Source organism: Microtus pennsylvanicus, chromosome 11 (genome assembly GCF_037038515.1).
Source record: "Microtus pennsylvanicus isolate mMicPen1 chromosome 11, mMicPen1.hap1, whole genome shotgun sequence".
Lineage (NCBI taxonomy): Eukaryota > Metazoa > Chordata > Mammalia > Rodentia > Cricetidae > Microtus > Microtus pennsylvanicus.
The window spans coordinates 7,886,450-7,909,033 of record NC_134589.1 but is presented as its reverse complement, the minus strand read 5'-3'; the positions used below and the strand labels follow the sequence as shown (position 1 = coordinate 7,909,033).

The following is a 22,584-nucleotide window of genomic DNA, read 5'->3' as shown; positions in this document are numbered from 1 at the left end:
AAGCCCTTAAATTGTCTTTGGTCATGGTAGTTTATCGGAAGAGCTGAAAACAAAGTAATGAATAGGCCTGTGTCTCCTGGCCTGCATTACAACCTCTTTTAACAACATCCATCACATAGAGCTAGTTCTACTCTTGTGTGGCTTCATCTTCTCTGATCCCATCAGCAATGATTCTGCTTCCAAGTAAATTCACATTCTGAAGTTTTTAGGAGGGTTTTTGTTGTTGTTGTTGTTGTTTTTGTTTTTGTTTTTGTTTTATTTTCGAGACAGGGTTTCTCCGTAGCTTTTTGGTTCCTGTCCTGGAACTAGCTCTTGTAGACCAGGCTGGCCTCGAACTCACAGAGATCTGCCTGCCTCTGCCTCCTGAGTGCTGGGATTAAAGGCGTGCGCCATCACCGCCCGGCTCTTAGGAGGGGTTTTTCAGGGGAGAGAAGGAGTGTCACTGTTCAATCCAGGACAGCCATCACTTAAGTCTTGTCCTGAAGATAACATTTTCACCGCGCATAGCTTTAGGGAATCCCAGAAGACCACAGTACTACCAGGTCTGATCATTCATTCACAAGATGCTCCCAGAGCATCGTGTGAGCCCCGGGGCCCTGTACCAGGCCCTGTACCTGCTGGGGCTGTAGACAAACTGGAGCCATCAGCTCAGTCCTCGGGCATCCTCACTGAATGAGTATACTTCCCTGTGTCATCCTTTGACTGGCCGTCCAAGGGGTCCAGCCCGAGGGAGCCTGTTGGGTAATGGGGTCAGGCACATGCTCCCCTTTCCCTAACTGGATCCCTGCCACCCCAATTACAATTCCCCAGGGCTGTGTCGGGGCTAGGTTACGCTGGCTGCCCTGGTAGCCAGGCCCCCCTAATCAGATTAGATGTGTATTCAAACAAATTGATGATCCGTTCCATTAGATGCTTTTGAACATGCTTTTCTGAGCGAGAAATTCATCCGTCCACAGCTGTGGAGGCTGCGGTGGAACTGATTGCTGCACCCTCCCAGGCTCCCGGCGTCAGAAGGTCACTAGCTCCTGAAGGTCACTGGCAAGGATTAGATTAAGGAGGGCAAGAGCCTTTTTTCCTGGCTAATGAAGCACTTGGCATGCAGACAGCAACAGGCCAAGAGGGCCAGGCATCTGCCAGGAGACAGGGGAGGAGCATTGATTAGCGTCTCATTTATGGGCATGCATCAGGAGAGTGGGGGGCACAGGAGTTCAAGGCCCTGGCACAGGTGGGCTAGAAGTGGGCAAGCAGGTGTGCCAGACATGAGCGTGGAAGCGAGGGAAACAGCTGGAAGTCTGGGTCTCTTGCAGGGAACACCTGTTCCTCCTCTGCACTGTGTACCCCCAAAAACATTCTGCTGGAGAACAGGGGCCAGGAGAGACCTGGAAACCTCCTCTTGAGCTATGATAGCCTATTCCTGAGCCCCCTGCCCAGAGTTCAAGCTTAGTACTAACCTCTCTGCACCCCATATATCTGGGCTTCCATGCCCAAAAGACCTGTAGAGTCACAGACACTGTGGGGAAAGCCCCATAAGAACTTATACAAGCCTAGCCTGCCTCTAACCCAGACCTGAGCTAGCTTAAAACCATACTGTTTGGAAGCTCGAGAAGGCCTGCCCTGAGCCTTAGCTCTCTTTCTGACCTGAAGCTCTCCTCGGGTACTCAACAACCAGTTTTCATGCATCCAGGCTTCCAAGCCAGACAGCCCTCCAGGAAGCTGTGGAGGTCAGGACAGAGGTGGCTGACCAGGGGATACAGGAGAGAAATTCCTGAGTCTCAAAACCATAGCATTCTATGACCCAGGTCACTTGCTGGCTCGCCTGGGCTCTTATTAGGAGTCTGGAGGAAGAAGGAGTTGAGGGCATTCAGAGCTGGAAGGGAATTCGTCTCTGTTTAGTGGCTTTTGAAACTTTCTCTGAAGGGCAGAGGGAGGCCCTTTGGCTAATTAGGAGCCTGGCAGAGGATGCCTTCACCCCAGCTTCTCTTCTGCCTCTGGCCAGTATTCCCAGCAGGAATGGCTCCATGGGAGGTGCTAGTCCCCAGCCAGACTGAGAAGTGAAAGCCCCTAAAAGATGAGGCTGAGAGAGTCTGGCCAATCAGGAGAAAGATGGTACTATGTGGCAGAGGGACTGGCGGAAGAGGGCAGTTTAAGTTGAGATTAGCTTCTGTATGGAGCTATTCAGCTTTCAGCCTGGCTTCCACCCGTGACAATGAGGGTATTTAGTGGCAATGTCAAGAGGAAATGGCAGTCAGGGCCTCCAGACCCGACACGGGAAATTAGAAGGAAGCCAGCACTAAGACCCCTTGCTGGCCTCTGCAGTCAGCAGTTCATTCATGGGAGTCGGTCTCTCATGACCGGGGGACATCCCCCGCTGTGTGACACTCCTGGATCACACACAGGGCCTGTTCTTCCCCTGTCCTCAGTGCAGTTGCCCTGTAACCGTTCTCACTGCCCACATACACTCCTGGGTGCTCGTGGATGCATACCCAAAGCGCTGGAGGTTGGAGCTCAGTTAAAGATTGCTTGCCTACCATGCACAAAGCCCATAAGCCCAGCACCACATACACCAGGCATGGTGATGCGTGCCTCCAACCCCAGCACTGTGGAGGTAGAGGCAGGAAGATTAGAAGTTCAAGGTCATCCTGGGCAACAGAACAAATCTGAGGCCAACTTGAGCTACACGAATCCCTGTCTATAAATAAACAAATACGGTTTTGACGATTTCTGTACGGGCAGTAGCAGATTCCGTCAATGACACAATGGTGGCTCTCAATGGTTGTTCTGGGATCCCCTGCCATGGAGGAGTCTCGTGCTGGAGATACAATCATTCTTTTGCTGGGTACCCTCTGCATCAGCACGCAGGTGTCACAGCTCCGAGATGCTGCCATCCCACGTATGCAGAAGCGGAGACAGAGGGAGCTGCGTTTGGAGAGCTGGAGGAATGGGAAGGCTGTAATAGAAATGTCAGGTTGCGCTCCATAGATAGATACCAGGTCCCAGCCCCAGAGGGGTGTGTCCCCTGGACACCTGCTCCCTGCACTCCACTTGAGTCCATTGGGTCTTACACTCTCACACCTTGGCGGAGGAGGGGGGATGGGGTACCATGTTGTGACTTACTTCACCTGCTTCATGCGGAGGTCAAACATCCTCATTCCGTCTGAACCATTTACACCCCTTACCCATTGCTACTCCTTGTTTAATCTAATGAATTTATGAAAACATTTTTTTTATGAGGCAGGGTCTCACTATATAGCCTTGGCTGGGTTGAACTCACTCTGTAGACCATGCTGGCCTCGAACTCATAGAGATCCACCTGCCTCTGCTTCCCGAATGCTAGGCTTCAAGGCCTTGTAATACTGTACCCGGCTGAGAACATTTCTTTTCTTCAGGCAACTCAGATCTTTGTCTGTGATAAGTGTCGAGAATATCTTCCCCCAGTCTGTCATGTGTCGCTGCTTTTGATGTGTGGGTTTTCTCTTCCCTCTGAAGAATTTTCGTAGAGTTGAAGGCATCGTCTGTCTCCTGACCGTCTGGAGCTCTCGTGGTACTTAGAAAGTGCTTGGCAGCGTCTTAACTCTACCAGCATTGTGTATTTTTAAACTTTTGTGATTTCACCCCTCAAGTTCTTTTAGAATTTCATTTTCATGTTTAAAACATCAATCCCTCCAGCGTTTATTTTGAGGTAAAGTGTGAGGAAGATATTCAGTTCTATGTTTTATTCCCACATGGCTCTCTGGCTGCTCCAAAGCCCTGTGCTGAGTAATTGATCCTCCCCACCCCTCACCCCCACCTTGATTTGCAATTCTGCTTTCATTGTACATTAAAAATCCTATTATAGATTTGGGTTCATTTCTAGGGTCCAAGATCATCCCTTCATCCCAATAGTCATAAAGACCACACTGTCTAAGTGATGGCTACTTTATCTTACACTTCAGCATCTGGGCTAGTCTTTCCCCACATGGTCCAGACTTTTTTAAAAACGGTTTGGGGTTTGGATTTTGTTTTGCTTTGTTTTTGTTGCTGGATTGTTTGTTTCATTTTTGGCTTTCTAAAAGAAGATTTAAAAGTTTTTAAATTATGTGTCTATGTACTTGAAGGTGAGTGAAGGTACCCCAGGGCCTAGAAGCATCAGGTCCCCTCTGGAGCTGGAATAACAGACAATTATAAGCTGCCCAATATGAATGACAGGGACCAAACTTGGGTTCTCTGCAAGCGCAGGACATGCTCTTAGCCTGCATACAAGTTGAGCCATATCTCCAGGCCCAGTTTTAATCCATTTTGGGGGTTATTTTATATGAATTTTAGAATCACTTTGTCTCATTTTGTAAAAACTGGGGTAGAATGGGGGAGCAAGATGGATCAGTGGGTACCAGCTCTTGCTTTGCAAGCCTGGTGGATGAGCTTGATCCCTGAGCCCATGGTAGAGGAAGAGACCTGACTTCCACAAGTGGTCCTCTCACCTCCTCAGCGTGTGTACTAAAGCAATGGACACCTGTCATCATTGCTGTTGTCAATTTAAGTATTTTAATAAAGATGGGGGGACAACATGCTTGTAATGTTGATTCTATTTACCCAGAATTCCCTGTGCAGTAACCCCTTCTTACTGCAGGAGCCTCACCTGTCCATGGTGGACATATAGTTCCGCAGGTTGAGCACAGCCTCATGGGAAAACAAAAGCAGAGGAGACCTAGCAGCCTGCGCTACCGGAGTACTAGTTTCTGTGCATCATGGTGCGCCCATCCACGTATGTGACTGGTGGGGGCAATCAATGTCTTGTCTTAGGCATGTGCCGGCTTCTGGTCTGGGCTTATTACTTTATTTAATCTGAGCCCATTTAGTCTTTGCAGTATACTTGCCCCAGCTTACTGCTAAGAAAACTGAGGTGCAGAAAGTCAGTGGCTTCCAAAGCCTACAGTCTCTCCGTTCCTGTGAATTCATGAGCAAAAGGAGACAGATTTCCAGGTACAGATATGCGGGGTGGGGGCAGATGTGCCCAGACTCATAGACGTGTCAGGTACACATGTGGGCATATGCATACTGGTATGTGTACACACACATGCATATGCACACACAAGCACAAATCACACCCTCACAGTCATCCATCCTCCTGTGGACCACACCCCAGCTCCCAGCCAGCTCCTGCTTTCTGATGCCCTTGGGGCCTACTGGTACACTTCTACACTTCCTAATGTTTCCTTTGAATAGAGCCTCCCTCCCAGGGTCCCTGTACCCAGAGGGTAAGGAGCACTAGAGCAAGGGTGACCACAAAGCAGTGGCCTTGGGGGAGGCACTTCCGTCCCTCTGTGTCATCTCAGGAGGATAACATGAAAGAAGGGATGGAGAGGATCAAGGCAGGGCCTGGTACTCAGCAGGTGCTCAAACATGGGCTCCCTCTCCTTCCCCCATGGCCATTATCTCCAGCAGCCTCTGAAATCAAACCATCCGAGCACGAGGCATTTGCCCAGGTTGTCCACTCCTGGGGCCTGAGCAGTGAGCTGGTAAATTCATTCAGAGCAAGTGACCCATGAGCGGGCCCACAGAGGCTAGATGACTAGGTGCAGAGCGTGTGTGTGTGTGTGTGTGTGTGTGTGTGTGTGTGTGTGTGCTCGCTTGCATGTGTTCAAACACACCCACCACCCTCCTCCTCCTCTCACAGTGCTAGCTCTGAGTCAGCCCACATCCAAGGAAGGGATTTAATCACGCGGGGCTGGGAATGTTATTGTTTTAAAACAAACGAGCAATGACAGCCTCAAACCGAGGGTTTTTAAAACCGCGATTCAAAGGGCTCTTGAAAGCCGCTGGAGAATATGAATGTGCCTTTGAAGTGAGAATGTGCCCATTTGTTAAGCCCAGAGCAGCACTGGCTGCCTCCTGAGGTAGGAAGTCGCTCTCCCTGGCAAACAGGTACCCACCGGCCTCTCTTTACCCAGCCAGCCAGAACCGCAAAGACTCAAGCACCTCAGAAAAGACTCAGCTTTGGGGATCCGAAAGAGGTGCCCTTTCAACTGCTCAGCCTGTTTCTGAGATCGGGTCTCATAGAGCCCAGGCTGGCCTCCCGCACTAGCTAATATGTAGTCAAGGGGTGCCCTTGAACTGTTGATCCTCCTGCCTCCACCTCTTGAGTTCTGGGAGGAGAGGTGTGCATCACCATGCCTGGTGTGTACGTTGCTGGAGGTCAAAGCCAGAGCCTCCTGCATGCCAGGCGAGCATGCTACTGATTGACCTGCATCCCCAGCCCCCTCAATTGCTCCTTAGGCAGAAGAGTCACAGGACAGCTGTAAAGAGAGCCAAGGAGACGGTATGAAAAGGCCTTGGTAATGCTTGCTCTCCAAGCTACCCTCGGGCTTGCCCTCTGGGGCAGGAATTCTAGGAAGAGCCCCCCCCTTCAAACTGTATAATTTATGCACTCATAAGATGGAGTATATAAGTGGTGTACAATGTTATAAGGTTTAGGGGTGCTACTTCAGAGCAGGGTCACTTGACTGGTACCCCAAGAACCCATTGTAACTTTTACTGAAATCAAACCATCTGAGCACAAGGCATTTGCCCAGGTTGTCCACTCCTGGGGCCTGAACAGTGAGCTGGTAAAAATCAGTCCTTGAGCCCAGGTTAGACCTGGAAACAAAAGGTGAACCTGACTGTGAGTGGCCCATTCTGGTAAAATCAGAGGATGAGGGGAGACCCAGGACCAGAGATCGTGGGGCCCAACCTGGTGTGCAGATGGGCCCAGCACAGCCCTGTCCAGCCCGACAGTCCATGCCCCTCCTCCTCTTCCTTTCCTTTCCTCCCTTCCTTAGTCTCAAAGCACACTGTCAAGTGTTTTAGGGGCTTTCCTAGTTCTAGGCTCTCAGGGGAGCATGAACTCTGACCTAGCCCAGCCCTGAGAATGTCAGTGCCCATCCCTGCCACAGACGTCCACATAGAACTAGATAACCCCACATGGAACATCTATCCCTAGAGGAAGGCCTAAGCCAGCACTGTGCCAATCTTTTCTTTTTCTGTACCCCTTGTTTCTCCTTTATATCCACTCATGGTGAAACTGAGACTCTGAAGAGCCAGTGCTTGCCCTCTGCCACGCAGCTGGCCAGCATGGGATGACTATAAGACAGTGGCCTGCAGATGCTGCAAGAGCTCTTGCCACTTGCCTGGAGGTCAGGACACCCACACTGCCCTGCTGGCGACTTCCTATGTGACTCTGATCTCTTGGAACCTGTCGGCAGCTTATAGGTTTAGCCTGGGAAGGTGGGATTGGACCCTGTATCTGCCGCTGTGTGGTGTATGGAAAGTCCTAAGTAGGCCTCTGGAGATGTTCTAGATGAGCTGTAGAGGTCGCTCTCTGTGGCACACTTCCTCAGGCTGTTGACGCCTGGACCAGGGCACACAAACGCAGAGTATGCCTCTCACTTTGTACTCACCTACTCCTGTTAGCCCTGGCCCAGCTACCACGGTCAGGGAGGTAGCCCAGCTTCCTCAAAGGGGGTAGCTGGTCCTGTAATCTGGATTTTTATTCTCTGCTGTGCGGTCTTCAACAGGTTCTGAAGACCTGGCCTCATTGTGTCCTTTCTAAAACATACATCCTATTCCCCGGAGTCATGAGGTCACTGTGAGGCTCAAATGAGCATATGTAGAATCTTCTAAAATAACAGAATCTGTGGGGACTAGGGCTGCTGTTGATGCTCTTACCAGATGTTGACATCTGCCCACTACCTTGATCCGTTCCAAGTTCCAGAGGCTGGCGATGCAAAGATGGCCTAGGAACTCTGCTCCCCCTCCTCCCTCTCCTCCCAACACCCTGGTCTAATCCCATCCCCCACCCTACCCCACTTCTGTCCTCTTCCCCATGGGGAAGAAGGCTCTCTTCCATCCTGAGTCATTTGCCTGAGCAGTCTGAGTCTGGGGAATGAAGCATGTCACTCCTTTGGAGCTTGGAGCTTTCATGCTCCATGTGGGTGAGCCGGGCCAGACAGGGGCAGTGACTCTGCAGGGCAGTAGAGCAGCTACCTGGGCCTGGGAAGCCAGAATGGGGAGACTGAGGCTGCCTGTCTGGAGGCCAGCAGTCCGGTGGCAGAGGGGCTAACTAAACAGACTCTATTTTTGAGGTGCTTTCCAGCTTCGGGGAGGGGCCCTTCTATCACTTGAACCTTGTGTCACCTCAGTTCCGTGCGTTTCTTTTCCCTTTGTGTGTGCATGTGTGTGTTGTGTCTGTACATGTATGTGTACAGGTTCACTCACCCACACATGAACGTGGAGTCCAGAGGAGGACATTAAGTATGTTGATGTCACTCCCTGCCTTATCCTCTCCAGACAGGGTCTCTCATTAACTTGGAGCTACACTGGCTGGCATCCAACAAGCCCCAGGGATCCTTCTGCCTCTATCCCCACAACAGTGCTGGGGTTATAGGTGTATGCGCCAAAGCCTGGATGTTTATGTGGGCATGGAGATTGTAACCCGGTAACTCGGGTCCCCATTCCTACACAACAGCTGAGCCATCTCCCCAGGACCACGGCTCTGGGTCTTCCTAGTGAAGCTTACCTTCCTTTGGCTGAAGCCCAGTGGGCATCCCTTTTCTTTCTTCCCTGGAGTTTTAAAACCCGGAAACAAAGGATGAGAACTGGACAAGACTTCCAAAGGTGGCAGGGGCTGGGGGAACCAGAAGTGATGGATGTTGGGGAGGGTGGAGCAGAGGCAGAGGTCAGAAAGAGAGAAGAGTAAGCGGGCAAAGCTTACTCTCTGAGCACCGAACGCCAGAGCCACACTGGCCCGAGTTCAGGTACTTCTCAGTGTATGACCTTAGGCAGATTACCCAGCTGCCCCTGCTCTGTCTGCCTTGGGTATCCGGTGGGCCAACACGTGGTGTTGAGCAAGTGCTAACTGGTGGCTCTGTGCCCTGTTTCCCACAGATGACGTTCCGCCGTACTTCAAGACAGAGCCGGTGCGCACACAAGTGCATCTGGAGGGGAACCGGCTGGTGCTCACGTGCATGGCCGAGGGCAGCTGGCCGCTGGAGTTCAAGTGGCTGCACAACAACCGGGAGCTGACCAGGTTCTCGCTGGAGTACAGGCAAGTCGTCCCCTCCCGTCTGCCTGGGGCTAGCGTCTCCCTATCCAGAGAAAGGAGGGTGGGAGACTTGGGTACATACACAGGTCACAGGCTCCCATGCAATACTCCCGAGAGGCTGGGACCGCCCTATTCTGGAGTTGACACCCTACTCTGGTGATGCCTACACTAGATGGCCGAGCGGTATCCCTGGGTGTTGCCGATATGACACTGGATGCGGCAGAGATGGCGTTGAGGATGTAACTAGTGCCTTTCTCACCTCCTCTCCCCTGGAAAGAACCCCACCATGTCTAGAAAGTTCTATTGAAGGAGGCTGGAGTCAATGGAATAGGACATGCAGCAATGGAGGAGGCAGCAACACAGGAGACATGCCTTTGGGGGATCGGGTGGATGGGAGATGAAGGGGACCTGTCCTGAGCATTGGACTTCATGACTCCTCCCTTCCCTCACTCTGGCTGAATAGGGACAAGTAGGGAGTGAGAACACGGAGTTAGCACAGGTGAATTTTTGCCACCAGTAACATATCTGAGGGGCCCTCCCCCAGTGGAGCCTGGCCTCTGCTTACTTCCTGGCCCTGCAGAACAGAAACGCCCTGCGCTCCCTCCCCCCACTCTTATCTTCCCATCTCTGCCTTTTCTTATTGGCTCCCAGCCCCTTGCCTGTGATTAATCCCCAAGCCCGATGTGCATAATCGGTTTTGTTGGGGAAACAAGATTGTCCTGCCCTGGGGATGCTGATACAAATCTGTCACCAGGGATGAAAATGCAAATAAGAGGGGGGTTGGCCACCGGAGCAGCTGCCCACCCTCTCCAGATAGTCAGCCTTTCCATTATGAAGCAAGAAGGCCAGAGTTTGGGGTGACCTCCTTTCGCCGTTTGTGACCCCACTCTGGCTCAGCTGGTGCAGGCTGACCATATCAGCCAACAAAGGAGAAGAGGCGGCACCATCCCCTCTGGGGAGGTTGTGTGGAGAACACCAGGAAGTAAGAGACCATCTTCCTCTGCCAGCTATTATAGACCATGCATCTCCTACATGGAGGCCAGCAGGACTTCTCCAAGAAGCCTACATGATAGCTTTTATTTGGGTACCTGGAGCCATTACTGACTACCACATGGCATCACCGGGAACAGTAGACAGTATGTAAAAAGGTCCCTACATCCTCTTTGGTGGGAACTTAGTTGAATGGGGTACCAAGAGCTTTCTAGAAACATATTGTAAGTACAGGTTTAAAAGCAGCCTCCTGCTTGCCCTTGGCTAGGGAGCTGGAGAAGGACCCTGGAGGAAGAGGCTTTGTTCCCTAGTTGGATCCAAGCCCCTTGTGGTACCCTATAGTGCCAGGGTACAGGTGGGTGCCACTCAGCAGCAAAGCCCAGTTTGGATCAAGGATCAGTGGTATGTGTGTGCACATGTGTGTTTATGCATGCATGAGAGCAGACGTGCACATGCGTTCATATGTGCCTGGAGGCTGGAAGGAAACCTCAGTGGCTGTTCTTCCTTGGGTTCCATCCACTGTTCTCCTTGAGATAGATCTCACAGATCTGGAACTGACCAATTCAATGAGACTGGGAGGCAAATGAGCCCTGGGGATCTTCCTGTCTCCATTTCCCCAGCACTAGAGTTACAAGCGCATGCCACAAGGCCAGGTTTGGAGGAAAAAGAAGTGAGCTCTGAGGGTCAGAGTCAGGTCCTCATGTTGGCACAGTGAGCATTTCACCAGCTAAGCTATTTCTTCAACACCGCAGCACTGCCAACCATCAGCTTCACTCAGCGATGGAGTGGGCTACCTTTGGAAATGGTTCTTGGGCAGCATCTAGTGAGCCATCGGACCCAACTACGGCAGATGCTACCACCAGGCACAATTGCACAGTCAACAATCCCGGACTTCAAGAGCCTATGGGCAGGAAAATATTGAGTCTAGGACCAACCTGAGCTACCTAGCAAGTTCCAGGCCAGCCTGGGAAAAGGATGTAAAGAATGAGATGAGACTCTATCCCCAAAAACCCCCCCAATCAGCATCAGTTATGATGGTAATAACCATGATTCATGAAGAAAGGACTCATAGAGGGTCGGCACGGTGATGTATGTTATGGAGTAACACCACTGGATTCTGCCAACAAGCCTATGAATTTCACAGATGCATAAGCTGGAGCTTAGACAGGTTCAAGGGCCCACCCAAGGTCAGCCGTGTAAGCTGAGCTTCAGCGATAAGCTACAGAGATTGGGGGACGGCTCAGTGGGTAAAAGCACTTACGAGCCTGGCCACCTGAGCTGGGTTTCCCAGAACTTATCTGAAAGGCCAGATGTGGTGGTGCACATCTGTAAGGCCAGCTCTCCTACAGTGAGGTGGGGGCAAAGACAGGAGGTCAGGGACCAGTTTGCCTGGAGTATGTGGTAGAGCAGTAGAAAGCAGTAAGAGAGACCCCCACTTCCAGGCAAGGCAGAAGGGGAAAGCGACTCTCCAAAGTTGTCCTCTGGCTTCTACACGTGCTACGGCGTGCGCACATGCACGCACAGCGCACACGTACAAACTTTTTCTTGTAAGATGAGCTGCGTGACTCCAGAGCTGAGAGTCTTTTCCATCCACCACCCTGCCTCTCAAGGAGAAAGGATCGCTGCAATTGTTTCCTTAATGTGTATCCTTAGCCATCTTTCTGCTAACTGTGCTCTGCAAATTCTAGAAAACAAAGCAGTGGGGAGAATGCAAATATCCCGGTTTATAGCTGTGCTGGGTGGAAGTCATCCAGGGGAAATAAATGAGCTTCCACTTGGGAAGCTCAGCCCATCGCTTTGCCGCTGCAGGAACAGCGGCTTTCATGGTATGGCGGCAATGAGATACTTGAATGGGAAGTGGTCGGATGGCCGGTTCATCAAAAACTAGCTGTGGCTGTGAGTTAGGGCCAGGCTCCTCCATGTGACCTTAGCACTCTTCATGGTCAGTGTCCAGTGGCGTCTCCTGGCCTCATGCTGGTTCTCTGGTTCCATCTAAAGAAGACACTGCCAGCAAGCCAGACAGTTTATGGTCTCCAGACATGTCCCGAATGTTTATTTTCTCTTGCCTCTTTGTCCAAACTCTCCCAACTCTCCCTGGGCCCCATCCAAGTGACTTTCAGAAAGCCCAGTTTTGTGTATCTGTGTGTGTGTGTGTCTGTCTGTCTGTCTATCTGTCTTTCTCTCACTTTTTCTCTTCCCTCCCTCTGTCCCTCCCTCCTTCATTCCCTCATTCCCTCCCTCCCGCTCTCTCTGCCTCTCCATGTCTGTATGTATGTCTATCTGTCTCTTTCTTCCTCTCCCTCTCTCTCCCCCTCTCCCCTCCCCCCTCACACATGTGCGCATGCGCGCACACACACACACACACACACACACACACACACACACATACTCGCCTCTCCTCTGCCCTTTGTGACTATTACATCCCATGATCCTTTGCCTTCTGAACACTATGAACAGACCACAGGACTAAGGTAAGAACCTCCACAACATTGATTATTCCAGGAACTGTGGATCTTCGAACCCAGAGCTTGGTAAATCCTAGCCCTCTTCCCTATAAACTATTTTGCTATCCCTACCTCTGGGTTCAGGCTTCATTCCCACACACTGAGTGACCTGGGGAGGCTGGGAGGGTGGGGGGTCAGGTTATGACTACCCTGAATAGGACATCCCCAGAAACTTTACTTAGAAAGTTGCAGAAGAGGACCTGATCGGGCAAACTCAGATCATCTCCAATCCGTTACAATGGGCAGCAGAATGCTCCCTACACCTAACCAGGCCTGTTGTGTGCACAGGCAGTTCTTCATACTCCAGCCATAGGGTAGTAAGAGGAGGACAGACGACATTAGCAGAAGTGGGGGGAGAGGTAATGGGCAGATAGAAACCTCTTGTCTCCACTACTTCCCACCCTATGCCCAGTGGGGGCCTGGCCAGGGTAGGTGCTTTTGCTGATGTTTAGGTTTTCAATTTTGAAAATTGTCAAGTCTTAGGAAAACAGTAGGTATCATGCTGTGAACACCTGCACACATCTTACCATTTACCCATCACTCACAGGTGACCTGCTTCTCTCTCCACATACATCCATACATATACACACTGGTTTTGCTCAACTGTTTAAGGATTGGTTGTGGTTATAGCTTCCGTGTTAGGTAATGTTTCTTCAGGACAGGCTGTTCTACAGAACTGTGACATGGTGGAGACAGAACATGGATACAGTTCTGCCACCTTTAGTACATTCATATCTAGATCTCTCCATTTCTGCCATTCTCCAGCAGCCCCATCCCTAGCCCAGTGTCCTTCACGGCCATTCAGTTTGTCTTTGTTACAGGATCTAGTCAAAGAGCACTGGCTCATTGCCCTGGTTCTTTCTCCCCCAGATCAACTGGCTTGGGTATATGTGAGACACCAGCCAGCTTTACTAAATTTCCCCCAGAGTGGATTTTTTTTCCAGCTTCATTGTCCTGTACACATTCTCATTCGAGCAGTGTGACATAGATGTGGCCTGGAGGCTTCATACTGGAGGCATCAGCCATTGGGTTGCCTGCATCATTTGACTTACATGTATACATATATGTACACATTAATGTGTGTGCTAGTTCGCATGCATGTGTGTGTATGTTACTGTAGTAGCTGGTTTTGTTACTCAGATGCCATCCATCTATCTTAGAGACAGGGTCTGCCATTGGTCTAAAAGCCCTAATTAGGCTAGCAAGTCCCAGTGGTCTTCCTAGATCTTCCTGATGCTGGGACTCCAAGCATGCACTGCCATGAATGGCTTTCTTACATGGGTTCTGAGGATTGGACTCAAGGTCTCATGCCTGCACAGTGTACATTCTATAGACCAAGCCACACCCCCAGCCCTGATCCAGTTTATCTCAGTAAGGCGATGTCTACTAGATCTCTTTTCTTATCAGGGAGTCAGGTCAGGGGTGCGCTCAGCCAGCCTACCACAACGTCTTCAGGCCTTCCCTTCCACCTTCTTACCCTAATACGTATTGAGGATCACATGATGCAATATGGATGTGTGGTCACTGACATGTCACACCTCATTGATGACCTTCTGTGATGGGACCGCTATTCTTTCACAGACTCAGCGTGTAGAGAGTCTATGTGTGTGTGTGTGTGTGTGTGTGTGTGTGTGTGTGTGCGCACAACTTATACCAATGCAGTCCTATGCATCTAAGTACAATCATGCATTCCTTAATGTCCAGGATGTGTTCTGAGAAATTTGTCCTTGACAATCCTGTCATTATCAGCACATGAAAGGGTGAACTTACAGAAGCATCAATAGCAAAGTCAGCAGATTGACGTGGCCTTGTGACTCAATCAGGAAACACAATGAACACTACCGCAGGTATAATAAGGCAATGCCATTTTACAATACCTTGGTTTTACTAGCAGGTAGTATGCACGTGAAAATAACAATAAAAAGTATCATGTAGTCAATATATAACTCAGCCCTGTATCATCTAGCATGTTTCGTTCATAACTATGTGGGTAAAACTTTTGTGTGACCAGCAGTGCTGTTGGCTTGAGACACATCAGCACAGGCACAGACATGATACATTCCATGCTGGGATGTCATGATGGCCACTGTGCTATAAAACCAGATCTTTTCAGCTCTATTCTATGTTACAAGACGGCTATCATAGCGGTGGTCCATTGCTGACTTTATTATTGCTGTTATATGGTTAATCTGGTCTTGCTGGTGAGCAAATCCATGCCCATCTCTAGGGGTAGAAATTTTTGAGTTGGCAGTAGTGGGTTAGTGCTTCTACTGGTTCTATGATCTTGGGCAGCATTCGTCTCCCTTATTCCATTGTCTTCTCAGAGCAATGCACACTAACAGTTACCTTAGAGGGGTATTCACAGAGACTGTTCTTTCATTTCCTGGTTGCTCAGATCCAAAATAATTGCACAGAAACTATGTTAATTACAATACTGTTTGGCCAATAGCTTAGGCATATTTCTACTTAACTCTTCCATCTTAAATTAGCCCATAATTCTTGTCTGTGTTAGCCACATGGCTTGGTACCTTTTATCAGCGAGGCATCCTCATCTTGCTTCCTCTGCATGGGTGACAACTGTAGACTGAGTCTTTCCTCTTCCCAGAATTCTCCTGTTCTGGCCGCCCCACTTATACTTCCTGCCTGGCTACTGGCCAATCAGCATTTTATTAAACCAATACAAGTGGCAAATCTTTACAGGGTACAAGACTGTTGCTCCACAGTAGAGAGGTCCATGAGATTCTACAAGTCAAACCCCATCTCCAGTGTAACATACATGTAATAAATGGTGCTGTAGGATTATATAGGTCATCTGTCCTCATATAGAACCATCAGACAACACTGATAACCAAGCAGACATACTCGGGATTCACAGGGACCTACCCCATCCTCTGACACCTGCTGCTCTGCACACCTGTTCCACTCTCACTGCCACGGTCCCGAGACCTTTTTAAAAGAACCTCCACCACCACCACCCCCAGTGGCAAGTGAAGGGTTGGCTCCTTGTTGGTGAAAGGTCTTTGTTCATTTTGAACCCACTCTTGGATTCAGATTCAGGAAATAGCATTCAGGTGGGAAGGCCACTCTAGGTTACAAAACAAATCTTAAGAATGGAATTACGTTTCTTACAGGAGTGTAGAACTGCCAGGGAGACCCTCCCAGAGGTTACAGCCCTACGACCCACCCTCCCCTCTAGCAGACGTCCAGTTTTACCGAGGGATGGCTTACTGGCAACATGCTGTGGAACCAGGAAGAGACGAGATACTCTCCTAGATTCAGATGGTCTAGCGTGTCTGAGAGTTCATCCCTTCAGTCCCGTGGGCATAGCTTTCCGTCATGTGTAGTAATAAGGAGCGGCGGCGGGGCTGCGTCCCCCAACACCCCAGCCGCCGGCTCCTGCCCCGCTAGCTTATGCCCCAAATAATTACACGGACACTGTATTCTTTTAAACACTGCTCTGGCCCATTTCTAATCATCTGTGTAGCGCCCCTAGGTGCGCTTACCGGGAAGATTCTAGCCTAAGTCCATCCTGGGTCGGAGCTGGGGCATGGCGTGCGTCTTCCCTGGAGCGGGTAGCATGGCGTCTCTCTGGGGCGTCTGCTCTGGAGGAGAGAGCTGCGGAGTCTGACCTCACTTCCTCTTCCTCCCGGCATTCTGTTCTGTTTACTCCACCCACCTAAGGGTGGGCCTATCCAATGGGCCTAGCAGTTTCTTTATTGCTTAACCAAGGAAATCAACAGATTGATATATGACACTCCCCCATCACTTCCCCTTTTTCTGTTTAAACAAAAAAGAAAGGCTTTAACTTTAACATAGTAAAATTACATATAACAAAACAGTTATCAAGTAAAAGTTACATCAGAAACATTTATACATATAACAAAATTGACCTTAAATCTCTATAAATAAAGCAAAATCTATACTAATGCAAATTATTCATATCTATATCATATCCCCCTTTAAATGTAAAAGATCGTTTATAAACCATATTTGGGAACATGGGCGCAGTTTTTCTCTCCAAACTGCTTCCTGCTGAATGGGGGCGTCGTTAATTAGGTCTTTCTTGGTATAACCTGTGTGCTAGTTTCATCTCAGTTGGCAGTTGAGCAAAGCAATTTTCTGAAGATGTTCACAGCAACCCTTCAGGAGGACGTGGTCCATCATACCAAATCGGAATAGAAGAAATCCATAGAGTCTCATCCTCTGTGAAAACAAAAGAAGACTCTCTCCAAAGCATCATATCCTTAGACCCAAATTCTGAAATCGTAATACCCTCATGATATCCGTTCTGGTTCCACTTGGCAGCCCATATAATGAAATGTCTCTCTGTACTTAGCTCCTTCACAGTCAAAAATTTTAAAGAAAACACAATGTACATAATCCAGACTTTCTGTGAATTTTCCATCTTTACGCGGCTTATTTTTCTTTATTTCTTTTAATCTCTTAACTATCTGTACTCTGTCTCTTTAAAGACTTTACTTTTACTTTTTTCTTTTTAAACCATTACCTTTATTCTCTATATTCTTTTTCTTCTCTCTCCCAAGCCAACGTATATTCATCCAACAGTGTGACTCATTTAGTGGTCTGAATCTGTCCTATTGTGAATCTACAATTTTTTACTATCCAGGAGCACTTTTGATTTGTGCCTTTAAATCACTAGGCGCTTACGAATCTAAGCTGTGACATTCCTAGGTTAACTTTTTGCTTTTTGAGCGCATATCTTTGACCTGGAATAACCCTGTAGACCAGGCTGTCTTTGAACTCTCAGAGATCCGCCTGTCTCTGCCTCCCAGGCATTGGGATTAAAGGTGTTTGCTACTACACCTTGAACTCACAGAGATCTATCTCCCTCTGCCTCCCAAGTGTTGGGATTAAAGGTGTGTACTACGACACACAACAACTCTCTTCCTCTTTTTGTTTTTGCTTTAAGAACTTCAACTTTCAGCTTGCATATATTTTTAACACACTTTAAACCATTCAGAAATTTTCTCTGTCTTTGAATCTCTCTTTACTGTATATCTCTCTTTTTCTGACCACAAGAGCCTTTAAATTACTGAGCAATATCAGTAGGACTAAAGGCGTGGCTTTGCCGGCTGGATCCAGCCCATTCCTTAGCTTTCCAGCCTCATGGCTGACGCACAGGCTGCAGCCATGTTTATAGCATTTCAAGGTCCCTGCCAGCCAGCAAGCTACAACAGACGACACTCAAGTCCTCTCTCGGTAGCCGGCCCTCCTGCCTCAAACAGTCAGAGTTTTCCCTGGCAGGATGGCCCAGAAAGCCGGCATTTTTAAACGCGCAGCTTTTTTCCTGCTACGGCTGAAAACCGAAAAGCATGCGTTCAGCTTTTCGTCACCACCGTTTAAGTGTTTTGTGGCAGGACCTCTTAATGAGCTGCAGGGATTTGCAGCTGAAGCTGAGTCAGGAAAATTTCAAAATGGAGGACGTACCATTTTGTGCTAGCTCTGGGGCCGCCAGGTAGGAGCAGCACTCAGCACTTTAATTCTGAGACTGAGCACGCAGCACAGAAATTCTTTTCATCCAAGTTACATCCAAATCTGACATGCAGAGCACTGTGCAGTCTGAAAACACGTCTCTGTATGGCGGCAGGAATCCGCCATGCTCTTCCGCCTCCCTAAGCCTGATTCTGCCTTCTTCCCAGGAGCAGGCAGGGAGCTCTGAGTCATCGTCAAGGTCTCAGAGCACTCTCCTTCCGATCCCAAGCGGGAACACAAACATAAAGCCAGAGTTTGCACTGGCGGCACAGCCCCAGGAAGCCACGCTTTGAAATGGCACAGCGTTTTTTCTGCTGCTGTTGCCGAATCAGGAAATCTCTCTACAGCACGCCACCAACAAACAGCAAAAATCTGTGTTAAACTCTCTCTCCCTTATTTTTAAGCCTTCTCAGGTTTTTTAAGTGGGTTTAGTCCATCACGTGGGCGCCATTTGTAGTAATAAGGAGCGGCGGCGGGGCTGCGTCCCCCAACACCCCAGCCGCCGGCTCCTGCCCCGCTAGCTTATGCCCCAAATAATTACACGGACACTGTATTCTTTTAAACACTGCTCTGGCCCATTTCTAATCATCTGTGTAGCGCCCCTAGGTGCGCTTACCGGGAAGATTCTAGCCTAAGTCCATCCTGGGTCGGAGCTGGGGCATGGCGTGCGTCTTCCCTGGAGCGGGTAGCATGGCGTCTCTCTGGGGCGTCTGCTCTGGAGGAGAGAGCTGCGGAGTCTGACCTCACTTCCTCTTCCTCCCGGCATTCTGTTCTGTTTACTCCACCCACCTAAGGGTGGGCCTATCCAATGGGCCTAGCAGTTTCTTTATTGCTTAACCAAGGAAATCAACAGATTGATATATGACACTCCCCCATCAGTCATGGGCCCGCCTGTAGGGGTATCTGCACTCTGCAGGCTATGTACAATGATGGCGGTGTCATCAGGCAGGTTATTCTGCGTCATAATGGTGACATAGTTGCTTTCACACTTAAAGAAGAAGAAAATAATTTGATGAGCCTGATGTCCCACGTATACACACACAGAGTCCCACACATAGCTAACTGGACTTGCACGCATTCAGAGGAGAGCTACTAGTGAAGCTGACAATGCCCATCAGAGACTTTACACTGGCCATCTTGTAGCAGCCCTGTGAGTTGATGGGGAAGAAGCCTGCATAGAGGAAAAGCCAAGAGAGCCAATTCTCTGGCCAACCCTATTGCCCAACTGCCATCCCTTGGGAGGGAACTATGGAATCTAGGAGCTCAGAGGTAGCCTGGGGAGGCAGGAGGAAGGAGAAAGCCCACGTGTACCAGCCCGTGAGAGGCATAAGTCAGGGACATGTGCACACACAGACAGCATGGAGAGCCTTTGAACCTCTTCAGAGAAAAAGGTGGCAAGCTTGGCAGCCAGGCGACCCAACTGTGTCCCTCCCTCCTCCACCAGCCCTATATCTAGCCTCCTCTTAGAAGTGAGAGTCACTGACAGAAGCAGCAGCAGGGAAGAGAAGCCAGTGGCCTTCCCAGAAAGCACCTGGTCTCCCAGTGGGGTGCGTGGCTGCAACCAGTCAAACCTTTGTTGGTAACAACTCTAGGGCCCTGGCTGTCTCTGCCTTTCAGCTAGGAATTGCCAACAGCCCCCCCACCCCACCCCAAGACCACACTGCAGCAGTATTTGGAGAGTCTTGGGAATCTTTCGAACCTCAGTCCTGTGTTCTTCCCCCTGTTTCATGTGGCCCTGGGGTGGGAGGGGTTGTCCTTTCCCAGAATAAGGCCACTTGCAAGTCCCAGCCTTTTGAGTATGGTCCCAGTCAGTCATGTAAATTTACAGTGTAGAAGATGAACGCTCCCGAGGACTCTCAGCCAGCATTAACCCCAGACCCAGCCCTGCTCTAAGCACCTCGTGTCTGTCTGTTAACTGTCATTAACAAACCCTCCAAACCAAAGGGCTGATTGATGGATGCCCTGCCCTGTCTGGCGACTCCTTTGGGTTCCTCTCTCCAGCCCCTCCCACTTCATCAGACAGTTGTTCTGGGCGTAGAGGGAAAGGAGGTGATAGTAGGAGCCCAGTTTGAGATAGACCCAAGAGTATGCAGCTCTTGGCTTGAGTAGGGAAGAGCTGAGAGGTATGAAGGGAGGTACTCTGAGCAGGAGGTGGTGATGTCACAGACCACATGGGTCCATGCAGTCAGATATCGATGTGTACCATACAGTATGATGATGACAGATCCTTGCCCCGAAAGGACAAGATCGGAAGTAAATAATGATGCCAGTATTGACAGGGGTCAGACACCAAGAAAAACTACCAGAAGTTTCCATGAGCGATATGAGACTCAGAAGATGACCCAGGCCCAGAGGAGGAAGCTACGGGGACACACATGAAAGCCAGAGGGGCGGAAAGGTCAACTTAACACCCCTGCCTGCCTCTGCTTATGCCTCCTCCACACCTCTGCTCCCTGACAAGCCCTGAGATCTAGCACAGCACCAAAGGTGGGCTTCCCAGGCCCTCCTCCCCATGCCCTCACCATCCACCTTAGAGCCCATGGTTTCTTCCAGCCCCCACTGCCAATTCTATAAAATGGGAACAACTGAGAAGCTAGTCGCTACTTCCCAGGGTGGTCCTAGAGGTGAAGATATAGACACAGGTGAGCTCTGAACGCTGAATAGAAAAGAGGGTCTAAGAGCCACCAAGAAAATGACCCCGGCCCCTCTCACCTGACTCCTCTTGTGGGACAGGCAACCCTGTCTCCTTTGTATTCGTGGTCTCTGTCATTCTGTCCCAGGAAACCGGAGCTCTTTCTGTCCATGAAACCAGCCCCTTTCTGCCTGCCCCACAGCCTCCTGAATAGTCACTCCAAGCTGACCATCACTTTGGGCATCTGAAAACTGAAGGCCAACGCGAGCCAGCTGAAGTGCAGGAATCCGCTATGATGGACGTAAATTGAATTTTAATAGAGATGTAGGTGGCATGAAGCCAGTGTACTGGGGCAGAGGCAGGGCAGTAATTAGAAGTTAACGAGTTTAGAAATGTCGTAATCCATAGGGAGAGCGGGGAGGTGGGCCAGGAGGAAGAGGACCCAGCCTGGTGTCCTTCCCCTGGACCCAGAAACCGACTCCTTTCACTTTGGAGGAAGGCTATAGGGAATCTGTGTGCTGTCACAGGCCCACCTCCTGCCACAATAGCTTGAAGGCCCCTCAGGGCCCAGCCTCGTTCTGTCTGGGAGAAAGGAGAACTAGAGCAGGCTTTCCCAACCTAGGTGCTCCCAGTTTTAAGGGAAAGGCAATTCTTTATTATAGAGGTATCCATGCATGGTAAGATACAGGTTACATCCCTAGTCTCTGCCCACTAGATTACAGTTGCTGCCTTCTGCGGATGTGACAGCAGAAACACAAAACAAAACAAAAAAGCCCCCAGGCACTGTGTATATGCACAGAGGAACATCACCCTGCCTTGGGGACCTGTGTCCAACAAGGCCCGATGTCCCCAAGGTTCTCGCAGCTGAAGCCAGTGCTTCCATTTCTGAAAGTCCCTAGATCAACACAACTGGAAAGGACAGAGACAGCTGGCTACCCAGTGGATCCTCTTGGGGCCTTCTTTGGTCCCCTCTCCTTTACACGACAACCCAATAGGGTGTTTCTCCTGTCTGGTTAGTTTTTGTCAACAGGCCCAGCTAGTCATTGGACGTCAATTGAGAAGATGCCTTCCTTAGATTGGCTTGTAGGTAAATCTGTAAGACTGTTTTTTTAATTAATGATTGATATGGTAGGGACCAGTCCATTGTGGGTGGTGCCATTCAAATGGTTCTGGGTTGTATAAGAAAACAAACCGAGCAAGCCACGGGGAGCAGTTAGCAGTGTTTCTCCATGGCCTCTGCTTCAGTTCCTGCCTCCAGGTTCCTGCCCCCGGTTCCTGCTATGGCTTCCCTCAATGATTGACTGTAGACTATAAGCCAAATAAACCCTTTCCTCCCCCAAGTTGCTTTTGGTCATGTTTTTTTAATCACAGTGATAGAAAGCCAGCTGGAACACAGTCACTCTAGTATCCTTTTTAAAAATTTATTTTAATCAAGATATAATTACATCATTTTCTCCCTTCCTTTTCCTCCCTGTCCTCCCTCCTTCTCAAATGGATAGCGTCTTTTCCTTTGATTATTATTGTTACATGTAGACATGCATACAGATATATAAATACAACCCGCCAAGGCCATTAGGTTCTGTTGGCAGGTGTATGGTTTGAGGGCTGACCACTTAATATCAAATAATGAATTTCACCCCTGGAAAGACGATGTCTCCCTTTCTTAGCCGTCTTTAGTTACCTGTAATCCTATGTCTAGGGGTAGGGCCCTGTGGAATTTCTACCTCCCAAGTTAGTGTGCCTGAACAATGGTATAACAGTGTTATCATGTCCTTTGATGATGCCCCAGCTCCTTGGCCTCAGACAAGGAAGGCTGTCATTTACATACCTCTAAAATAAAGGCTCTGAGGGGCCCTAGAGCCTGGCCATGCCCATGCATCTGTGAGCTGGCCTCCAACCTCAGCCCTCGG

General features: G+C 49.6%; 1 protein-coding gene across 1 annotated transcript in view; it reads left to right on the top strand.

Moving 5' to 3' along the window:
- Sdk2 (sidekick cell adhesion molecule 2) overlaps positions 1–22,584 on the top strand; it is a 280,717-nt gene that overhangs the window by 113,718 nt on the left and 144,415 nt on the right. Inside the window, exon 2 of the mRNA XM_075990014.1 lies at positions 8,899–9,058. Within this exon, the coding sequence (XP_075846129.1) occupies positions 8,899–9,058 (160 nt within the window). The remainder of the gene's footprint in view (positions 1–8,898; positions 9,059–22,584) is intronic.